Here is an 18465-nt window from a genome sequence, read left to right as displayed (position 1 = left end):
CTGCTTTATTTCAAAGTTGGATTTCATTTGTTAAATGCAGGCTTCATTCCATTAACGCATCCTGCTCGCGATGTTCTGTAATTGTTTCAACTACACGGACGTAAGATAATTGAACTAATTGTATTCTGCAAAGGCTCTGTAAAATTTCAACGGAACAAAATTGGATGATTTTTTATTTGCATTTACCACACGCTTAATCAGGAAGAAAGTTAAGTTTCACGGAAATTTTCTGAATTTTGAATTTATGCACCAGCGTGACATCTTATTTGCAATTTCTGCGATCATTTTACATTATCAAATTCTGCTTTTTAATATTGTCGCCATGAAATGTAGTTTCAGGGATTCCTTTGATACCATTTCATCGCTATTTCTTCCTCCTAGATTTTATAATTTCACGAAATTTAAACAAAGTAATAAACTATTGTTTGATACTTAATATAGTAACTGAGACGTAAGATTTCGTCTCGAAGAGTTCACACAGTGCCTAATGTACCACAGTGCCACTAGTACCTACGTAAACGTATCCGCGTTCCTCTAATAAATAGTACATCTTAATAAACTCTCGTTTACGAGTGGTTCGTTACGAGCATAGCGCGACGACGCATTCACGACGCCACGGTATCGTTCTAATCTTCGCGTGAAGAACGGGGCTAGCAAATTCGCGGGGCTCGTAGAGAAAAGTCATTCCCTCTTCGAGACGTTCGTGTAAAAGTGCTTAACGCCGCGGTTCGATGGCCGGACGCGAGTATCGTAAGGTCGTGGCGAGTTATAAATTTTTATGAGGAAACTCGGATCGCTCTCGCGTTAAAGCGATACCGGGGTGAAAATTAACGGGCTCCGAATAAACGAAGTGGCACTTGGTTACAGTCGCTTTCGTTTCATGGAGGGAACCTATGGAGGGGTTCTTCGATAAATTTCTGTGGAGATTGTATCGCGAAGTGGATGTGAAGGGATCGTGCTGGTTATGAGGCCATTTGAGATTGTGCTTTAAAAGGACTTTCATCTTCAAAAATAGCCGGCCAATGACTTTTTTATATTTCTCGTGCTTACTGCTGTTTTTTAGATGTAACGTAAATACATCGAAAATTGATTAAGGAATTTTAACAATTGAGGAGATGGCTCTTGATGGCTGATTTTTTTAGTTTATAAATCAAACGACAATTTTTAAAGATTATCATTTCCTAAGCATTTGACAAACGTATTTGTTTATTTATTATAAATGTTTCTTATTTTATTATAAGTGTCTCTAACGATGATTCTATAATAATCATGGACAGGAGTATATGACACGTAATGTGACCAAGAAACGTTATGTTGTTTCAGAAGTGGCATCCAGGTTTGGGTAAAGCTGCACAGAAATGGGCTAATCGATGCCTCGGTTTGGTACATGACAATGCAACCGGCCGATATTTGGATGATTTCGGGTCGAGTGGGCAAAATATCTTTATTACAACGAGAAGGACGCTATGGTGAGTTTAAAAATTTTCAAGTAAGATTACATATTCCTGCACTACATACAATTGGCAATCAAAGTCGTATCAGCTTAATCTAATCCTCGACGTTCTTCGAGCAGAACAATGGATTTCATCAAATTTATGGAAATATTAAAAGCATTGCGTTACTTCATAGAATCTTAAAATAATTAAATTTCTGTGGGGAAGTGATACAGTAACATCTTGCGCCTTCGAATTTATTCCAAACTTCGTTTGAAGACATCGAAGATCGCCGTGCTTCAATAGAAAAGCCCGTTATTATTCGGACAAGAAAGTTTCGGACGATTTAGAGTTTAAATGTATCACAAAGCACGTTTAACGTTTAACTAACATCCACAAAGCTATTTTTCTAAATCAGAAAGAGGCGAATATAAACAAGTTATGAATATTTCTATTTGAATCTGATTTTCTTATTGCTTCATGAAATTTTCAAATTTTCGCATTTACAAAATTATGCAAAAGAAGCTAAGCTATGTATATATTTCGCAGAGAGCGTATCTCATTCTAGCATCTACAAACCTTTCATCCCTGTAAGGGCTTAAAATTCTTTATTATTCAAATTTACTTCAAAAGATCTTTCGTGGATTGTACGCATAATGTATTCGTGCCCCAAAGGAAGATATTCTCGCTGCAGGGGATGATTGTCCCCGTGGTGCTCCAATAACCGCAGAATTCTGGCGCATAGGGCATAGAATTTCGAATAGAGTGCCCCACAGAACGCAGACAAAGGCGAATCCTTATTTCCGTATAATTGCCACATCAATACCTTTCAATTAAGTCGCTAACTATCATCGTTACTACCAAAGGATTTACTCCTGTAATATTATTATTTCAAGTTTCGAGCGAAGGCAGTTACAGTGTTTGACTAACACGTTAGAGCATTACAACTTATCGAGGAAGATAGATTTTTTTCTGCACTAGAATATTTGAGTGTCTTGATATAGTCGAAAATATTTGCCAGTTTTTAGGATTACATTTTACTTTGCACTTTTTCGACTATTGGATTATCCGAAGAACTGGTAGCGAAATTTAAGAAAAATGATCGGAGGATAAAATAGAAGAAATCAAATTGTTTAAACGATCACTACCAATTTGACTAATGAAATCAATGCAACTTAAAACATTGCTTGTCACCGAGATAATTTATGTAATTTGAAAACAAATGACTTTCCTTCGGAAAGAGTCATTAGCGTCTAGCGCTTCGGAACGGCACTCCTGCAATTCGTTTAACAAACGTAACAAAGCACTCGAAGTTTCAGTAGAAAAGGAAACCACAGTCCAGACGGAAACGCATGAGCCGATTCGGAGTTAAAATTCGCCAGAGCTATGTTCATACTACTGCTAAAATTGCGCATACTTCTGCATCCCTTCGCTACTATCATATGTAACTTAATAAAATGAAATTCCTTATCTTTCTCATTTGTCATACTATATAAAAATCGCAATTTTATTTAACTTATTCGTAATACAATATCAGGTAGTATCATAAATTTGAAATATCTTAAATATCAATCATACGTTACGTCATTATGTATCGTATGAATCGTATATTTGTTATATAATTTATGTAAATTGTATTATATATATCGTTTTATGTAGTAATAATTTATAAAAATGAAATTGTTTGATACAGTGATTCATTGTATCTTGTAATTTACCGTAATTAATTCACTTGCAACAAGATATATATATTTTTATACTCATTATTTGTATATCTGCATTTCTTTAACGAATGTTTTAATCATTGGATGGCCGATGGCAACGGAAATTAATCTTCTGTTTGATACAATAAAACCTCTTATCGTTACAATCTTTTTCTAATAGCTTTGAGCCGCGTATAATTAGATTCTATTTGCTACTTTCTACAAAGTTTCAATGTAAGAAATTCTTTCCTAGAAATAGGTAATACATTATTCAGTGACTTCGTATGAATAAGCCTATAAATACGCGAAAGACCGTAGACTCCCAGTAGAAAAAGCTGTTATTGTTCAGACACGAAAGTTCCTAGTCTGATTCGAAGTTACGATTCACCAGCATTGTTCTATTTCTGCCTAACGATAACTTGCTTTCGTACTCGCTGGTTTCCTTAGAGACCCACCTGTTGACGTTCACTGAACAATTGTCGCCGATGTCACTTCCACGTCCTCCTTTGGCGTCGGCAATTCCAATGAAACCATTCGACCGAGTCTATCGTGTTTTTAATTGACTCGATTCTCTTCTTTCGGATTGAAAAGCCTTTGGAACGCTCCTCGCTTCTTTCAGTGTACAAAGCGAGGAAGAAACGACGTTTCAGCCCGAGTAGAATTGTACAATGACGGCGAAAGTAAAAGGAAGATGTTAACGTAAATTTGCTGATTAATCGATCGTGCTTTCATTTTCAGGAATTTCGCTATCAGAATGTGGTACATGGAATACAAGGATTTCAAATACGGCAACGAAGAAGCCAACGATTATCGCAAAATCGGCCATTACACTCAAATCGTGTGGGCCACCACACATCTAGTAGGCTGTGGCGTGAGTCATTGCACTGGTGGCAAAGGCCCACTCGGCAAGGACTTTTTCATGTATGTGTGCAACTATGCTCCAAGGTGAGTAAACGATCGTTGACAATTTGAAAATAAGATACCTTGAAATTTCACAAATTTTTTGTTTTATAGGCTCGAAAGTCGATCGACTACATTCGAGCAGTATGACGGTGGAATATTTGTATAAAAATAGTTGGTGAAAATTATTCAATTCGTTTTAATGGAGTCTGATGCACCGAGAAACGACATTAGAAAATTTTCATAGTGAGACTTGCGATTTGAGAGTTATGCGGTATATATACCCAATAAAATAATATTTTATTTCCAATCTCGGAACAATTGTTACAGGATATTCTAACAATTTGTTTCACAAGTTACGAAACCATAGACCTAGAACTTTAATTACACCTTTGTATGTTTTCCCCATAATATCAGATTTCTATGATGCGAAATTTGAGTAGCGGCATTGGTTAGAATTTTAAGTGCACGTCGAACTTGGTTCTATTGCGTTTGGTGTAAAGGTGCCTACAAGAGAGCCACTTGTCAAGGAACAAAAAGCGCCTATAAAGCGAACAGCGAAAGGAATACAATACGGAGCGGTAACAAAGCTGAAGTACCTTTGCGTGTATTCTCTTCAAGCTTCTCGCAGTTGCCGTTTCTGTGCGCGCTCTCGTTTCACTGTTTTCGTTTCATTTTTCTCGGTTCTGTGGTTTAGTCGTTTCGAAAACGCGACCGACTGGCTATTATGATTTCCTTTCCAAGCGTCTTATTTCATTTTGCCGACTTCAGAGGGATATTTTCAAAAGCGTGTCAAGGCACGAGGTTGCTTGAATTCGTTTAAGAAACTAAGTTTTCTTTCTCCGAGTAATAGACCGGCACAGCAATGTAGGACAGAAATTTGTAATTTTTTATATAAGAAAATAGTAGATAAGTAGTAAGATTTTAAGCCAAGAAGAAATAAAGCAATCAAGTTTGTTCGAGCGGAATATATTGAATCGTGAAACTTAACTTCTAACGATTGATTTGGTAAAATGTCGAGAAATGTTTGAAACTGAATTAAGGCGAGTTACAGAGTTCTTAAAGACACATATTAATGAATTTTTCACACGCTGTCAATTGGTGAAAAATGAACGTAACGGAGTTGTCTTCGCCACGTGTGGTCGCGAGTATCACGGGGAATTACCGCGTGTAGGTAGTCGCAGCTGCTTCCTGCGCCAGGAATTTATGATGGTGGCTCATTGTAATCGAAAAGTTTGCCCGGTACCGCGGCGGAAGGCCACGGGCATAATCCGGAAAATTGCGGTCGAGAAACGAATTTATGACGGCGCTCGACGCGCGTAATTTAAATTCTCTCGGCTTCGTTTCTTTCCTTCTTTCCTCGTTGTTGGTGCATCACGCCAAGGAAATATTACCAGTGTACGCGCGTTAGGACTGCCCGGAAGGATAAGTAATGAAACAGAATTACAAAGGAATTAAAGGGATAGAAAATAAGATAGCGAAGAGGGAATCGAAAAGGAAAACTGGCGGTGTTTATGAGGTCGACGGATTCTAAAGGAATCTAACCTTCAGAAGGTTGTGAATAGTAGATACTATAAATTTCGCGTCTTAAATGTCGTCATATGTAACGTGATTGTAAATACTTATTTGCTATAAGAAATTGAACGTGTGTGTACGAACGTTGAATTTTATATTAACGCAACACGCTATCTGTTCGATGAATGCGACGATTCTTACAATAGTCGTTCATCTTATGTCACAGTCTTTTATCAGTGTTTCATCAGTCATATTCTGCGAGTTAGTTACTATGCGAGCACTCGCCAAACAGTTGCAACGTAGCCCTCTATGTAAAGAGTATCACGGTTTCATTTGCATCGTCATAATCATGACAGGCTTGCAATCTTGCCGGCAAATCGCGCTCACGGCGCATAATTCGCCTCAAGCTCTGTGTTTTGAGCGATTACATTCTAAGATATATTTATCATGTTGGGTCGACGGCCTGTAAGCGAGAAAATTTATACGACGATAAGTCAAAATAATTTTATTTTATTACAATGTTAAATTAACTATCACACCTTAGCTGGTACGACTAGATATTCCAATAATGATGAATTGTTTTGTTTACCCAATTTGGATATTTCGTTATTTTCAATATTATAAGTCATTTTCTAAAACGAGCGTGCTCTATTGATATTGAAGAGATATTGAAAATGAATTATAACGACGAAATGTAACACAATTGAAAAACGTGGAAAATGCGAATGTGCAATGAGAGGGTATAACTAAATTGCGTGCATGCTTGCGGAAAAGAAGAGGCAAGATAAAAAGAAGTTGAATCACGAAGTGTACGTTACATTTCGTGTATCTGGTGTTGCTTTTTGTCGACAAGAAGAGCACGTCTTCTCTGAAGAAGACTCTACTTGACGTCTGACCCACTTCTCCGACCTCTCGTGCATGTAGCCACTTTTTGACCACCCTCTATAAACTTCTTCACGATCGCTTCACCAGAATACCACGTTGTTTAGCACCTTGGACATTGTTTCTATCATTCCTCTCTGTCTATTCGTTATTGTCCACATAGAAGATGATCGTGGAAGATCATAAAACTCTGCAATAAGATTTTTAAATTCGAAAATCGTAAAATCTTTAATTTTTCAACCACTCGATAAACAATTAACGAAATTAAATTTTTAACGCGTTTTAAATTAAATACAGCGATATTTAAGGCGCCTGCTCCTGCAATTTGATCGTAGAATTCCCAGAATCCATTCAATCTGTGCTATTCGATTTGTTTTTTCAATTAATCCGATTCAACCAAGTGTTTACTATTTCAAGAAGAATATTTCCGATAAACCGTTCCCAATTTTTTGCGTGTATGCTTTTCAATTCTAAAAATTCTATCTGTCAGCAAGCTCTATAAATATTCTTGCAATTCGAACGATTCAATAAGAATTCCTGCATATTATAGACATTGAAATGTTCTATTCTAAATATGTGTACGTTTCGTTTAACAATTACTTTATTCCTTATCTGCTTCATCATTTTACAACGAATATTTTGTTGTTGTTGTTGTTGTTATAGAAATATGTGTTTTTGTTATTGCACGGTATAGTGTGCTACACCGTAGTATTCTGGAATAATATCCCGGAGTAATGCTCTGAGATGTCGTGACGCAAGAGCACATTTTCGAAATTAATTCTATTCCCCTTGGATCGTGTTTCAGGAAAGCTTCTCCGGTTCTTTACGCAACAGCCGCATAAAGTGGACGATTATTCTTTTGAAAATTACGGCCGATAACTTGTGCAATTTGTCAGCCGCGTTTTAAGAAATTAATTTTCAAACCACTTACATAAAAACCAGTATTAACGCGTCAGTTGTATTAATCGAGCCAGGAATGACTTTCTCTACTCTTTGAAAGTAATTCTTGCACGCAAAGCAAAATAAACAAGAATAAATTTTACGTCGCGTTTCTTGCTAATATTTTCTTGGCAAGAATGCGCTAAATATTTTCAAACCTTACGCAACTATGATAAGATCTTATTTAAGAATAAGCGATGTAGTCTAATTTGAACTTTGATCGATTCTACTGCGCTGGTCAGTTTCAGAAAAATTTGATGCAGTCGTTACCCATATTCACGATTTATTTTCCAATTTTACTAAAGTTACTCCTATAATATTAAAATCTCTTTTATTATATTGACGCAATAATGCTATAATATAATAATTCGAAGACCGCAGTAATTAAAAATCTCATTAATTACAATGAAATCAAACCGACGCAAATAAAAAGCCTGTTTTAACGCTGTAATCGCTAAACGTATTAAACTAGAAAAAAAAAAAACCTTCAGAAACAACGAAACTATTCGTTGCCTCGATTTTTAGCATTTACCCAATAAACTCACCCTACGCGATTTTCCCTTACAGAGATTTTTGATTCTTCTAATTCGTGATGATCTAATACGATGTCCGGGGTCTTGCCTCGATCGAGCAGTAGATAAAGAGCTGTGACTCTAGGACAGTGGTACTTTTTACTTTCCGCTGTGGTTTCGTGATGAATTTCGCGGCGGGACATTTGAATTCGAAACGGCGCGGCGACGATCGCGGTGACCGGGCACGAAAAATACTCCAAATGTAAATTAATCGTGACTTGGTCGCGAGGATTGGCTCGAGCTCGTTCCTCGGGCTGTTTGTCGCTGGGAAACGTAGAGTCTGACGGGTAGAGAAAGTTGCTCGAGACGTTCGCGAACTGCAATCATGAAACGTCGTGAAACGTCACGGCTTAATTGTCTGAAAGTAAAGTTGAAGGAAAGATTGCCGGAGGAAGAGAGTGCCAGGCAGGCGAGTCGAAGCGGGTAAACGCGGAGTTATTAGGCGAACATTTGCCACGGGGATGGGGTGAAATTGATGGGGAGAAATGAGCGAGCTAGAGAGTCTTTTGTCGTGTTCTTGGAGATGAAGGAAAGTTGCGCTCTGATTGCAGCCGGGCAAAATTATTCTTTCTGGTCGAAATACAGCTACGATGGTTGTATAAAATCGAACACCGGTTGTTTAGAGAAAAGCTATTCGGAGAAAAGTTGTTTCGAGGTTGCGGAAACGGATGTTTCTCTTTTGGTAAAGATCATTATGATTACTTGGCAGAAAGTTGATATCGATATGCGGAGTGCCTTGTAACTGATTGTACAATTGCGAAGAGGCTGAGCAGAGTAAAAAGACGATAAATCACATTTTTTACAGGACAACCCTTAAATCCAGTATCACAATATCCTTTTATTCGATTTAGGCTATTAGCTTATTTAGATTATCTCGTGATTTAAAATTGTTCTTTGTTCTAGAATATTGAAAGATATTTCTATTTTTAACTTTTGCTTTTTAGTTTAGTTTAGTTTCTTTCCTGTATTCTTCGTATCAGACAAATACACGTTTCGTTAATCCTCATCATTTCACTCTCAAACGTTTCATAGCAGCCTTAAACAAAGACGTTTATAAGAGACGATATACATGTGCATAAAAGACCATGTTAATGGCTGACAATTCTTTCTACTTGCAGCGGCAATTACAAAGGTCAACTTAGCCGTCCTTACGTGGCTGGCAAGCCGTGCAGCATGTGCAAGGACCACTGTTCGTACAACAAGCTGTGCACGAACGCCTGCTACTACAACGATCTTTGGTCGAACTGCGCCGAATTGGTCAGGACGTTTCGTAACTGGGTCTGCGAGACGAACACGAAAGAGGGCCGCGAACGACGGAAGTTCTGCGGTGCCACGTGCAATTGCAAGGACAAGATCTACTATCATCACGGGTAGTGAACGATCGTCAACGCGGCTCTTACACCCTTTTCTTCGCACCGGTTGATCGATCGTCGTTACGCTACTTAGAAGGGAGAAGGTCGACGAATCCTGCACGAGGTACGAAATTATTTTCAAGCTGTTCCACCCAGCGGGATAGCGAGTGAATTAAGGTCTGAGGTTCAGTTTGGTTACGGTGGCGGTTTGCGGGTTTTCGTCGATCGCTGCTTTCGTTTCGTAGCACGACGTTCTACGTAGATTCATTGCGGAACAAAGGGAAATTGAAATTCTGTGATGAAAGCGAAGAAAATTAGCGGAGTTCTTTGTTTGATTGAACGAAGGCTGAGTTTGATCGAGCAAGGGGGTGTCTCAGCCTCCCGTAGATTGCGTCGTAGATTTTTATACATTGTATGCTGTTAACTACTCAAAATTGGTAATGGAGGGGTATGGGGATGATGCGCAGGTTGCGACAGAGTTTATTAGCGTGAAATGTAATGTTTCAAGTATTTTATATTCGGTGTATTTAGTTAATACGCGATACACAAGATAACAGAAACGTTAATACGATTTAGTGTGTAATGTACGTTTGTAAAAATGTCTGTTTATTGAATACGTATATAAAATACGTTTGTAATAGAATGGTTAATTAAACGCTTAGAAAATTTCTATTTGAACATTGCTGATTATTACGTGAATTTATAAAACATTTTTTGTGAATATTTGTTAACATCTGATACCGATTTTGAATGTTATTTTTATAATCTTAATTACTGCATATATAATCAGATATTGTTTATACCAATTTAGATATATAGACGTAGACATATCAGATATATCGTTACTTATACTTATGTAAGAAATAATTTTCATATCATTTATCAGTGTCACTATAACGGCGACAGTTCAGTACAAAGGGTTAACAACCCCTTAGCTGCAGAGTAAATATTTTAAAAGGATGTTTCGTTTGAAAATGGGAAGCTGTAGAGCAGGAAGAAAACGGAGGGCAATCAAAAAGCAGACGAGAAAGTAAATTGAACTCGATGAACTCGTTTCCGGTGCTCGAGAAAAACTTTAAACATTCCTCGAGTTTAATATGTCGTGTCGTATCGAACATTCTTGTTACAGCCTGAATACCGGTGAAGATACTGCAGGTCATAAACGTGGCTGAAACTTGCAGAGAGATTCAATTCATTCGTTAATTAACTGTCCATTGGTAAACTGTAATTATCTGAACTATGTTTCTACTAAGGACAGAGTTAATTCTTTACAACCAGACTTTCCTTTACTTGCAATTTAAAATCAAGATTAAAATACTTTGTTTCTAGTAAAAAGTTGGAATAATAAAATATTAAATTACCTATTTATTCAAACGTCGAATCGAATAAATGTTCAACAATCTATCCTAAACATATAGTTAATACAACGTCATTGTTTCCTCCGCATAGTTCGTGGTTTTCATTCGGTACGATTAACACAGGCGATCGAAAGACAATTTCCCTTTGCTCCGTAATCATCCTCGACAACGTCGTCCCGGAAATTTATTCTATTTTCTGCGAACGTCCTTGTGGCTCGTCTTTGAACCTTTGTCTGAGGCGCCGGTTGAAAGGAAGCCTTAAAGGCGAACCGCGAGGGGCTGAATGGCTCGAGAAATGGACGAGGGATGAACCGAAGTCCCGCGAAACGGAGAGAATCAGGCGAATCCTTTTGATATTTGTAAACGATAAGAGTGTCTATATAGACGTGCATGCAGTGTGTAAATACGTGTAGGTAAGCGAAAACTTCATAGGTGAACCATGGTGGGTGTTTCTCGGTGCTGTATTAGATCGTCGTTTGATTCCGGACGTTCGAACAGCTGTCGATAAAAGTTATTAATTTTCTGTTAACTAATTAATTTTCTGGTAATTAATTTTATATGGAAAAAACCGGTATGGTTCTTCTGCTTTTTTTCCTTAGTTAAGAATAATTATAGGATATTAAGTGATGATTTTTATAGTTGTAGAGTGAAATTGAATAATTAAGCTCATATTTTTTTTTTTATTTTCTAAAGTATACGCATGAAAATGAATAATGACTTTTATCGGAAAGCTTGTACGTCGCCTAAACGTGGGACTAAAAATGTATGAACATTACCGAAACCCCTATCTTAAACGTGTTTAGCGATATAAGTTATACGATAGCCAGTGTATACACAGAATCACGACGCTACAATTAATCTCGTGATTTCATTCAACGTTCAATTTTGACGGAGCGTTTAGTCACTCTTTCGAGGACTTATGAATGCAACCATTTTCAATCTCAAAAAACAATTTCAAACGAAACAGATAGTTATTCTATGATAAGAATTGTAAGGAAATTTGGACCTTTACATATCCATTCAGACAATTATTAGACAATAGGGATTTTAATTCCAGCATCGTATAAATTATTAGGACCATCGTTTAAATCAATCCGTTTTTAAGAAGAAAAAAAAATCCATTTTGTCGAATATATTGCTGCATTCACAAGTGCTCGACGACAAAATGTACATGTTATTTGTAACACTATGAAGCGAGAACTTTTCTCAGCTAGAGAAGTACTAACTTATGCTTGTGATTATGAAAGTAGCCTAATTTCTGTCGACAAACGCTTCCTCAAGAAATATTGTCTTTCTAAGCTTTTGACGTATATTTTCCCTTTGTTGCCTCATTATTCTACGCGAAAGACTAACAATGCATTCTTTTACTGTATTTCTAATATCTTGTCTTTTGTATTAATCTGTATGTTAGCCTTCCGAGCGAACATTAATTTCACTCTTTAGGCCACTTTATATAATTACAGGCAAACTCGTTCGCTCTCGATCGATCGATTTCCAGAAGTGTATATCCAACGTCCTCCTAGAATTCGTTTGCTACTACGTTTACCAAAATACTATTATATTTTTCATCTCGTTTCACGGTGTTTTCATTAATAATTATAGCATGTGAGACGTATAAAAGAGAAAGAAATGTTATAGAACAACGTTGAAGATTTGGGAATGAATATAAGAATATGCGTGTTCTTCGGACTTTTTTGAAAGTCGCGTCGAAATGCGAAACACGAATCGGGGTGGGAATGATGCGGAGTGCATAGTTCGTAAGGTATTACGTATAATTAAGGAGAATATATGCGGATGTACACGTGAGACATAAATACTGTGGATAAAATAGAAGACACACAGTTAATTGGGTTGACGATTAGATGAGAGGTTGATTAATGTTACACGTAACGATGTAATACGAGGCTCTCAGTTACGCACACATCCTCGATCGAAAACGTTGTAAGCTGTCATACTTCGTTCACTTACCGAAATAAAGATCCTGTAAATATTAAAAGGCATTTAATTGTTTATGAGTATTTTAGTGCACTTTCTGGAAACAATATTTTGCTTAAGTTTCTTCTTCGATAATTTGTTTTTCTTATGCGATTTCTTATAGATACGAAGTTGACCAAAACATCTTATTTTTTCTGATATAATTTATAGTTTGAACAAACTGAAAATGTTATGGAATACCATTGCCGAGAAAATATCTTATTTTTATGAAAGATATTTCAGTCATTACGCTAAGGTATCTACATAAAAATTAATGGCAAAAAATGGAGTGTTCTGTTATTAAAAAAAAATTTCAATGCTGCAACTTTCAGTAAATTAAACTCCTGGGAAGCATTTACCGAAACTTTTTTATTAAATAACAAATTTGCGTTTCAACTTTAATTTCATCTTATACATTCCATTTACATTCTTTGTTTGTAACGATACAACAATTATTACACTTTCGTCTCTTCATTTTATACTTTTCATGTATTAACCATTAATATGGCGGAAAATATTAAAACATTCTGGACAACTGAATCGATTAATTCGTATATTCTCCGTGGCAAAGTTCTTCAAGCTTTTAACACGAGGTAAAACTTCATTATTTTCTTGATAATTGAAACCAATTATCACATGTTATATAGAACAAGGAGGTACCTTGATACTTGTGAACACGATTGTACGCCGTAACATTTTCTATATCTTAAATTTAAACGAACTGAACCATCGAATTAACCGATAGCTTAAAAACCAGTTTGCTGAAACGTGTTTAAGCTTATGTTCGAACATCATGATCGTCGATATTATACTATAGAATATATGAAAGGCGTGCATGGCGAGATTGTAACGGCGAACGTGAAGCCGCAACTTTATCAATAAATCAGATTAAGTGTTATGGAGGGTTCGGTCGGGAATTAATACGCGGCATGTTATCTTTGCGACGTGCTTAATCGCTTGCCGCTATTTATTCCTTATACCGGGAAACCAAAAGGATTAGAGCGGAATTTCAAAGGGAATAAATCGTTTAGTTTTCGAACAGCTATCGAAAAAATAAAAGAGAGGAGAAAAAAGCGAAAAAACATCCGCTATCGAACGTATCGGACGGAAAAAAGGGAATTTTTGTCTCTCTGTTGGTTTTCCGAAAATGACTTTTTCATGTGAAACGAGGTTCGGTACTCCGTGTTGCACAATGTAAAAGATTATATCGCTGTCTAAAAGCAGTCAAATGAATTTACGAGACGCACAAGTGTTTTTAAGTTTTACGTATCAACGATCATAGAGAATCGTTAAAAAGCATTTTCAGCTGCGAACAGGTTGGATTTGAGAAAGACGAGAAAGACGAGGAAGATGGAGTTTCGATGGAGAAATGGAAAAGGTCGATTGCCTTGTCTGAGCGATTCAACTCACGGATGTCCTAAGGCAATGGTCAATTGAAATCGAACAACGATTGGTGAGTTATTTTTCTTCCTTTTAATACGACTTTACGTAGATTTATTTTTACCTTTTCCATTTGTTCGGTGTGCGGTTATTCCTTAAATAAATTTTAATTTATCTAATTTAGTTAATACGTATTTATGCAAGCGACGCGCGCGTTGGATACCATTAATCTTTATCTGCTTCGTTGGAACATAAAAATGCAGTTTTATTACAATTTACGTTGCTTTTCTCATTTAGTTTATCAAATGCTTGAAATGTAAACTGCTATGTATAAATGTTGTTGCTCTTCTAATCCCCTTTATCGTAAGTTAAAAATTTAGAATGTCGCAAAAACAATTTTCGTTACACTTTCTATTTGCTTTTTTTCAGATTGAAAACGTTTCTGATGTGTTCATTTTTACAATCAGTTTGCAGATGAATAGAAAAAGGAGGAACAATTTTTAATCTGAATGATTACGTAGTTGAGCGTTCGCATAGAAATTCAATGGATAAAAGTTGTTGATTAACAAAGCTATTTCATTTTATGGGTCAGTGTGTTGAATATCCATTATTTGAAACTCTTTTTTTCCAAACGAAGTTGTTCGCAAGTTCATAATTGCATAGCCGGAAGAACTACATTTTCCAGTCCAGTAAAACTATCTTTTCTTTAAACTATTCTCTTCTGTATCCATGCAAGGAAAGCTGATTTAAATGAAAACTTACTTTTTCGAAATATATAAGAAATATGAACTTTCCAGTTTGCTTGAAATAATCGTTATTAACGACAAAGATATCTTTGGTATTTTGTTTTAGAGAGACAAATATATTTAATATTTTGTTTCATATAATTCACATCGTTACCGAAATCCGTTCAGAAATTTACAAATTTAGTATTATTACGGGGACATTTGTTTCCTTATTACCAATCTTGAAAATATTTCTACATTGAAAAACAAATTGTCGACCTATACATGTTATTTAGCACACTTTTCCGTATAATCGTAAGTCGTGTAAACTACTGTAACATACAAGTAATATTTGTAAATTATTTCTAATATATTGTTGGATTTTCATTGCTGTGTAAAAGATATCTATATACGTAATCACGTATAATGAATTGATTGTAGCGTAGAATTCTGAACTGGGTCAATAAACTTGAATGATAAAACAGATTACCATACGATACGATCAAATATAAGTGAAACACGATATTTGCATTTCAGTTGATTCTATATACAAAATAATCATTCGGTTTAATTACAAAACAACGAAAATCAATACTTATTACAAATACGTGTAAATTAGTAATTTACAGAACAATGTTCGATAAATTAAGGGCGATAGCAATATGTTTCTTAAAAGATCACGAATTTCTTCTCTTAAAATAAGTTTCACTAAAATTGACGAAGATCTATTCTAATCGAGAATTCGATCAATAGCCCTATCTCATGGGAGATTCGGACGAAAATTTGCCAACACCTAGCGATGCGTTTTGATTACACGTGTCAAACATTTCGCGATGAAACGTGCGACGCGTAAACGTTTACGTTCGTCCAGATATGTATACTCCTGAAAACATACAATGATGATGATAGTTTGTCACTTCATCAGCGAGAGCTATATACCGGAAGGAAGTATGTGATGAGAAAAAGGTTTCAGAAGGAATTTCGCTCGTGGTAAAAGTCAACAGAAATTCGAATGATATTATCAGAAATATTTCATTAATGTAAGATAAAATACGAGATATAAACTATGATATAATGCATAAACTAACGTGAATCACTTAAGGTGTAAATGAATGAATATTAATTAAAACGGAGATAATTATTACAGACGAAAAATGGACTAATCTCTAGCTCTAATCTCCAGTTTGATTCACTATTAAGCAAAGCCGGTAGAACTTTAGAAAACACGAGAACAATATGCAGGGAACAACGTTACAGACGACCAAAGTTACAAACTGCTGAACATTGGATTGTGTCACGGAATACGGAGTGCATCGTGTTACGGAGAGTTACAGAGAATACAAAGTGCAAAGTGTTACGTGGACGTAGAAGATGTGTAGCACGCATTTGCGCAGATTTTGAAAGGATGGGTCGCACAAGAAGGCCATAAAGAATCCAGATCATACGAATAGCCTTAAGGTGTCGCTCGTAATAGTAAAATATTACAAGATCGAATTCCAAAGCACGATAGTATAGAAAATAAAAAATGTCAGAAATACTGAGAAACTATCAGTATGAAAATTTTCAAGATACAGCGATGAAACGTAGAAATTACACTTAGTAAAGAATGGAAAACGTATTGTACGTACATATTGTAAATTTGAAATCTACATGACCTGGTTTCAAAGAATCTGAAATACCTTGAAATAAGAATCAAATGTACTTTAGACTCAACCTGAAAAAGTAAAAGGGGAGCGTATAATAGGAATATTCGAAAGAAAATGTGAAATAATCTAGGTATAAAGGAATGTTGAAGATCACTGTGAATTATATTCCCTATTTCGATAAGAAGAACAGAAAAAAAGAGGATTAACTCTATCGTGTCCCTTGGCTCGTATCGTGTATTCACGCTTTTGTACATTTTGTAATTTAAATTATATAAAGAAATTGCCAGACTACTGGTTTTAAGAGACAAGAGAAGTAAAAGAGGAACAAAATGTTTATACCGGTGAAATTTAAAAGGTAATACGTATTCGTTTTTTTCTTTTTTTTAAACGAGGAAACTATTTAGAAGGAGGGAGAATACGATCGAGTCGAAAATAAAATAGGATCACGGCTTAAAAACGAGGGTTAAACGCATCATCGTGGAAGGATAAGCGGCAGAAATCTCGTCTGGATCCAGGTTAATTTCGTCGAGTTTCAATTCTCTGACGATTTAATACACCGACGTGTATAGGCGGAGAGCGTGCAACGACAGCTGCACAAAGACCGGGAGGATCGCGGGCTACGAGAGCAGAAAATCCCGCCAATAAATCAGCTGGCCGACCACTTCACTTTGTTTGAACGTTTAGAACGCGCTCTGGAATCTTGTTTGCGAATCAACTGCGAATCCTGGCTGAAGATTGAACGCTGCTTTTCTCGCGAGTTCATCGACAGTATCGGTATCCGACATGTTCCACTTGCGGATAAATTAAGTTCGAATATCGATCGGATGCTAGTCTTTCAGAGGCTAAACCAAGTGGACCACCGATTAATCGTTACCACACCCTCGATCAGTTTCAGACGGAAGAAGGTTCGATTGCCTCTTGTATCTATTCGTTTGCACGCGTGCAGCTAATTTACAGGCTACACTTGTACTTGTACTTGTTCTACATCGTGTGACTGCAGAACCGTACTCATGAATATCTTATATTATAAAAATGACCTCGAGATACTTGGAGAATTTTTACGTGTGACATATAAAAATGTTTTGTACACTCTTTTATATTACACCGTCGTTGTCCATTAGTATCTCAGTATGTAGATTCTCGACATTTGATACATTTAATAATATATTTAAGACGTAGTCTACGTCTACATTACGGTCGTACAACACAAGGACTGTCTTACTAAATGCTAGTATAATAAATATTTACTGAAATATATAGTTTAGTAAAATATTTCTACGAAACAGTTGGAGGTTTTTAGTAGCCTATTTTGTAGTACTGTCATACGAAATTAAAGAACAATATCCCCTCCCTTTTAATCACCAAGTGATATAAAAATTAGATATTTACGTTATAAAAAAAGAGATTTATGTATCCGTTTTTAATCGTGTGCTTTGATATACAAAATAAATCACTTCCACCATCCGAAGGGTCCATCTCCCATCAAGAAAAAAATCTCGTCGAAAACAAGAGCATTTCTGCTTCTTATCAGACATTATCCGTCCGTTATCATACCCGTATCAAAAACAAAGAAGTGGATGATCGTCCCATAATCGGGTTAGAAAATTGCAGGGAGATGAGGCGGGACACAGGTTTTAATTGATAATAGACGATAGATAATACGCGTTTCTTCGTCGGTGAGCCGGGGTCAAGTCTCGAAATCGAATTCCCCAGGCAGCGATACAACTTCGCCCAAGCGGAATAATTTCTACCTGCGGCATCATTGGCTAAAGGCAGGTAAATTCGTTTAAGCGCTGCTCGAACGAGGTCTATTCTTTGAGAAACTGATGAAGGATTTGAATGATCTTGTAAATTTATCGATGATAAATTAGTTAATGGATTGAATTCCGTGGTCCAGGTGTAACACGTAGATAGGTATATATGTATATATTTTTATTAATCCTCGAATAACCGAATAGTCGTTTATTGAAATATCGATTAACAGAATATTCGGGATGATTCCTGCTAACGAAAATTTGCACAAGAATAGAAATTGAAAGGAATTGTTATATTTTTATTTAAAAAATTAATGTCTGATATTGATATA

At 36.2% G+C, this 18465-nt stretch overlaps 1 protein-coding gene across 4 annotated transcripts in view; it reads left to right on the top strand.

Moving 5' to 3' along the window:
• LOC132904843 (cysteine-rich secretory protein 2-like) overlaps positions 1-12650 on the top strand; it is a 97149-nt gene extending 84499 nt beyond the window's left edge. For all 4 annotated transcript variants that reach the window (XM_060955621.1, XM_060955620.1, XM_060955622.1 and 1 more), the window contains 3 exons: positions 1324-1469; positions 3875-4081; positions 9063-12650. In XM_060955621.1, coding sequence (XP_060811604.1) covers positions 1324-1469; positions 3875-4081; positions 9063-9318 — 609 coding nt within the window. In that variant the 3' untranslated portion in view covers positions 9319-12650. The remainder of the gene's footprint in view (positions 1-1323; positions 1470-3874; positions 4082-9062) is intronic.
• The last annotated feature ends 5815 nt before the right edge of the window (positions 12651-18465 follow it).

The sequence above is a fragment of the Bombus pascuorum genome, chromosome 3 (genome assembly GCF_905332965.1).
Source record: "Bombus pascuorum chromosome 3, iyBomPasc1.1, whole genome shotgun sequence".
Classification (NCBI taxonomy): domain Eukaryota; kingdom Metazoa; phylum Arthropoda; class Insecta; order Hymenoptera; family Apidae; genus Bombus; species Bombus pascuorum.
The sequence above is the reverse complement of the archived record's forward strand: the minus strand, read 5'-3'. Positions and strand labels throughout refer to the sequence as shown.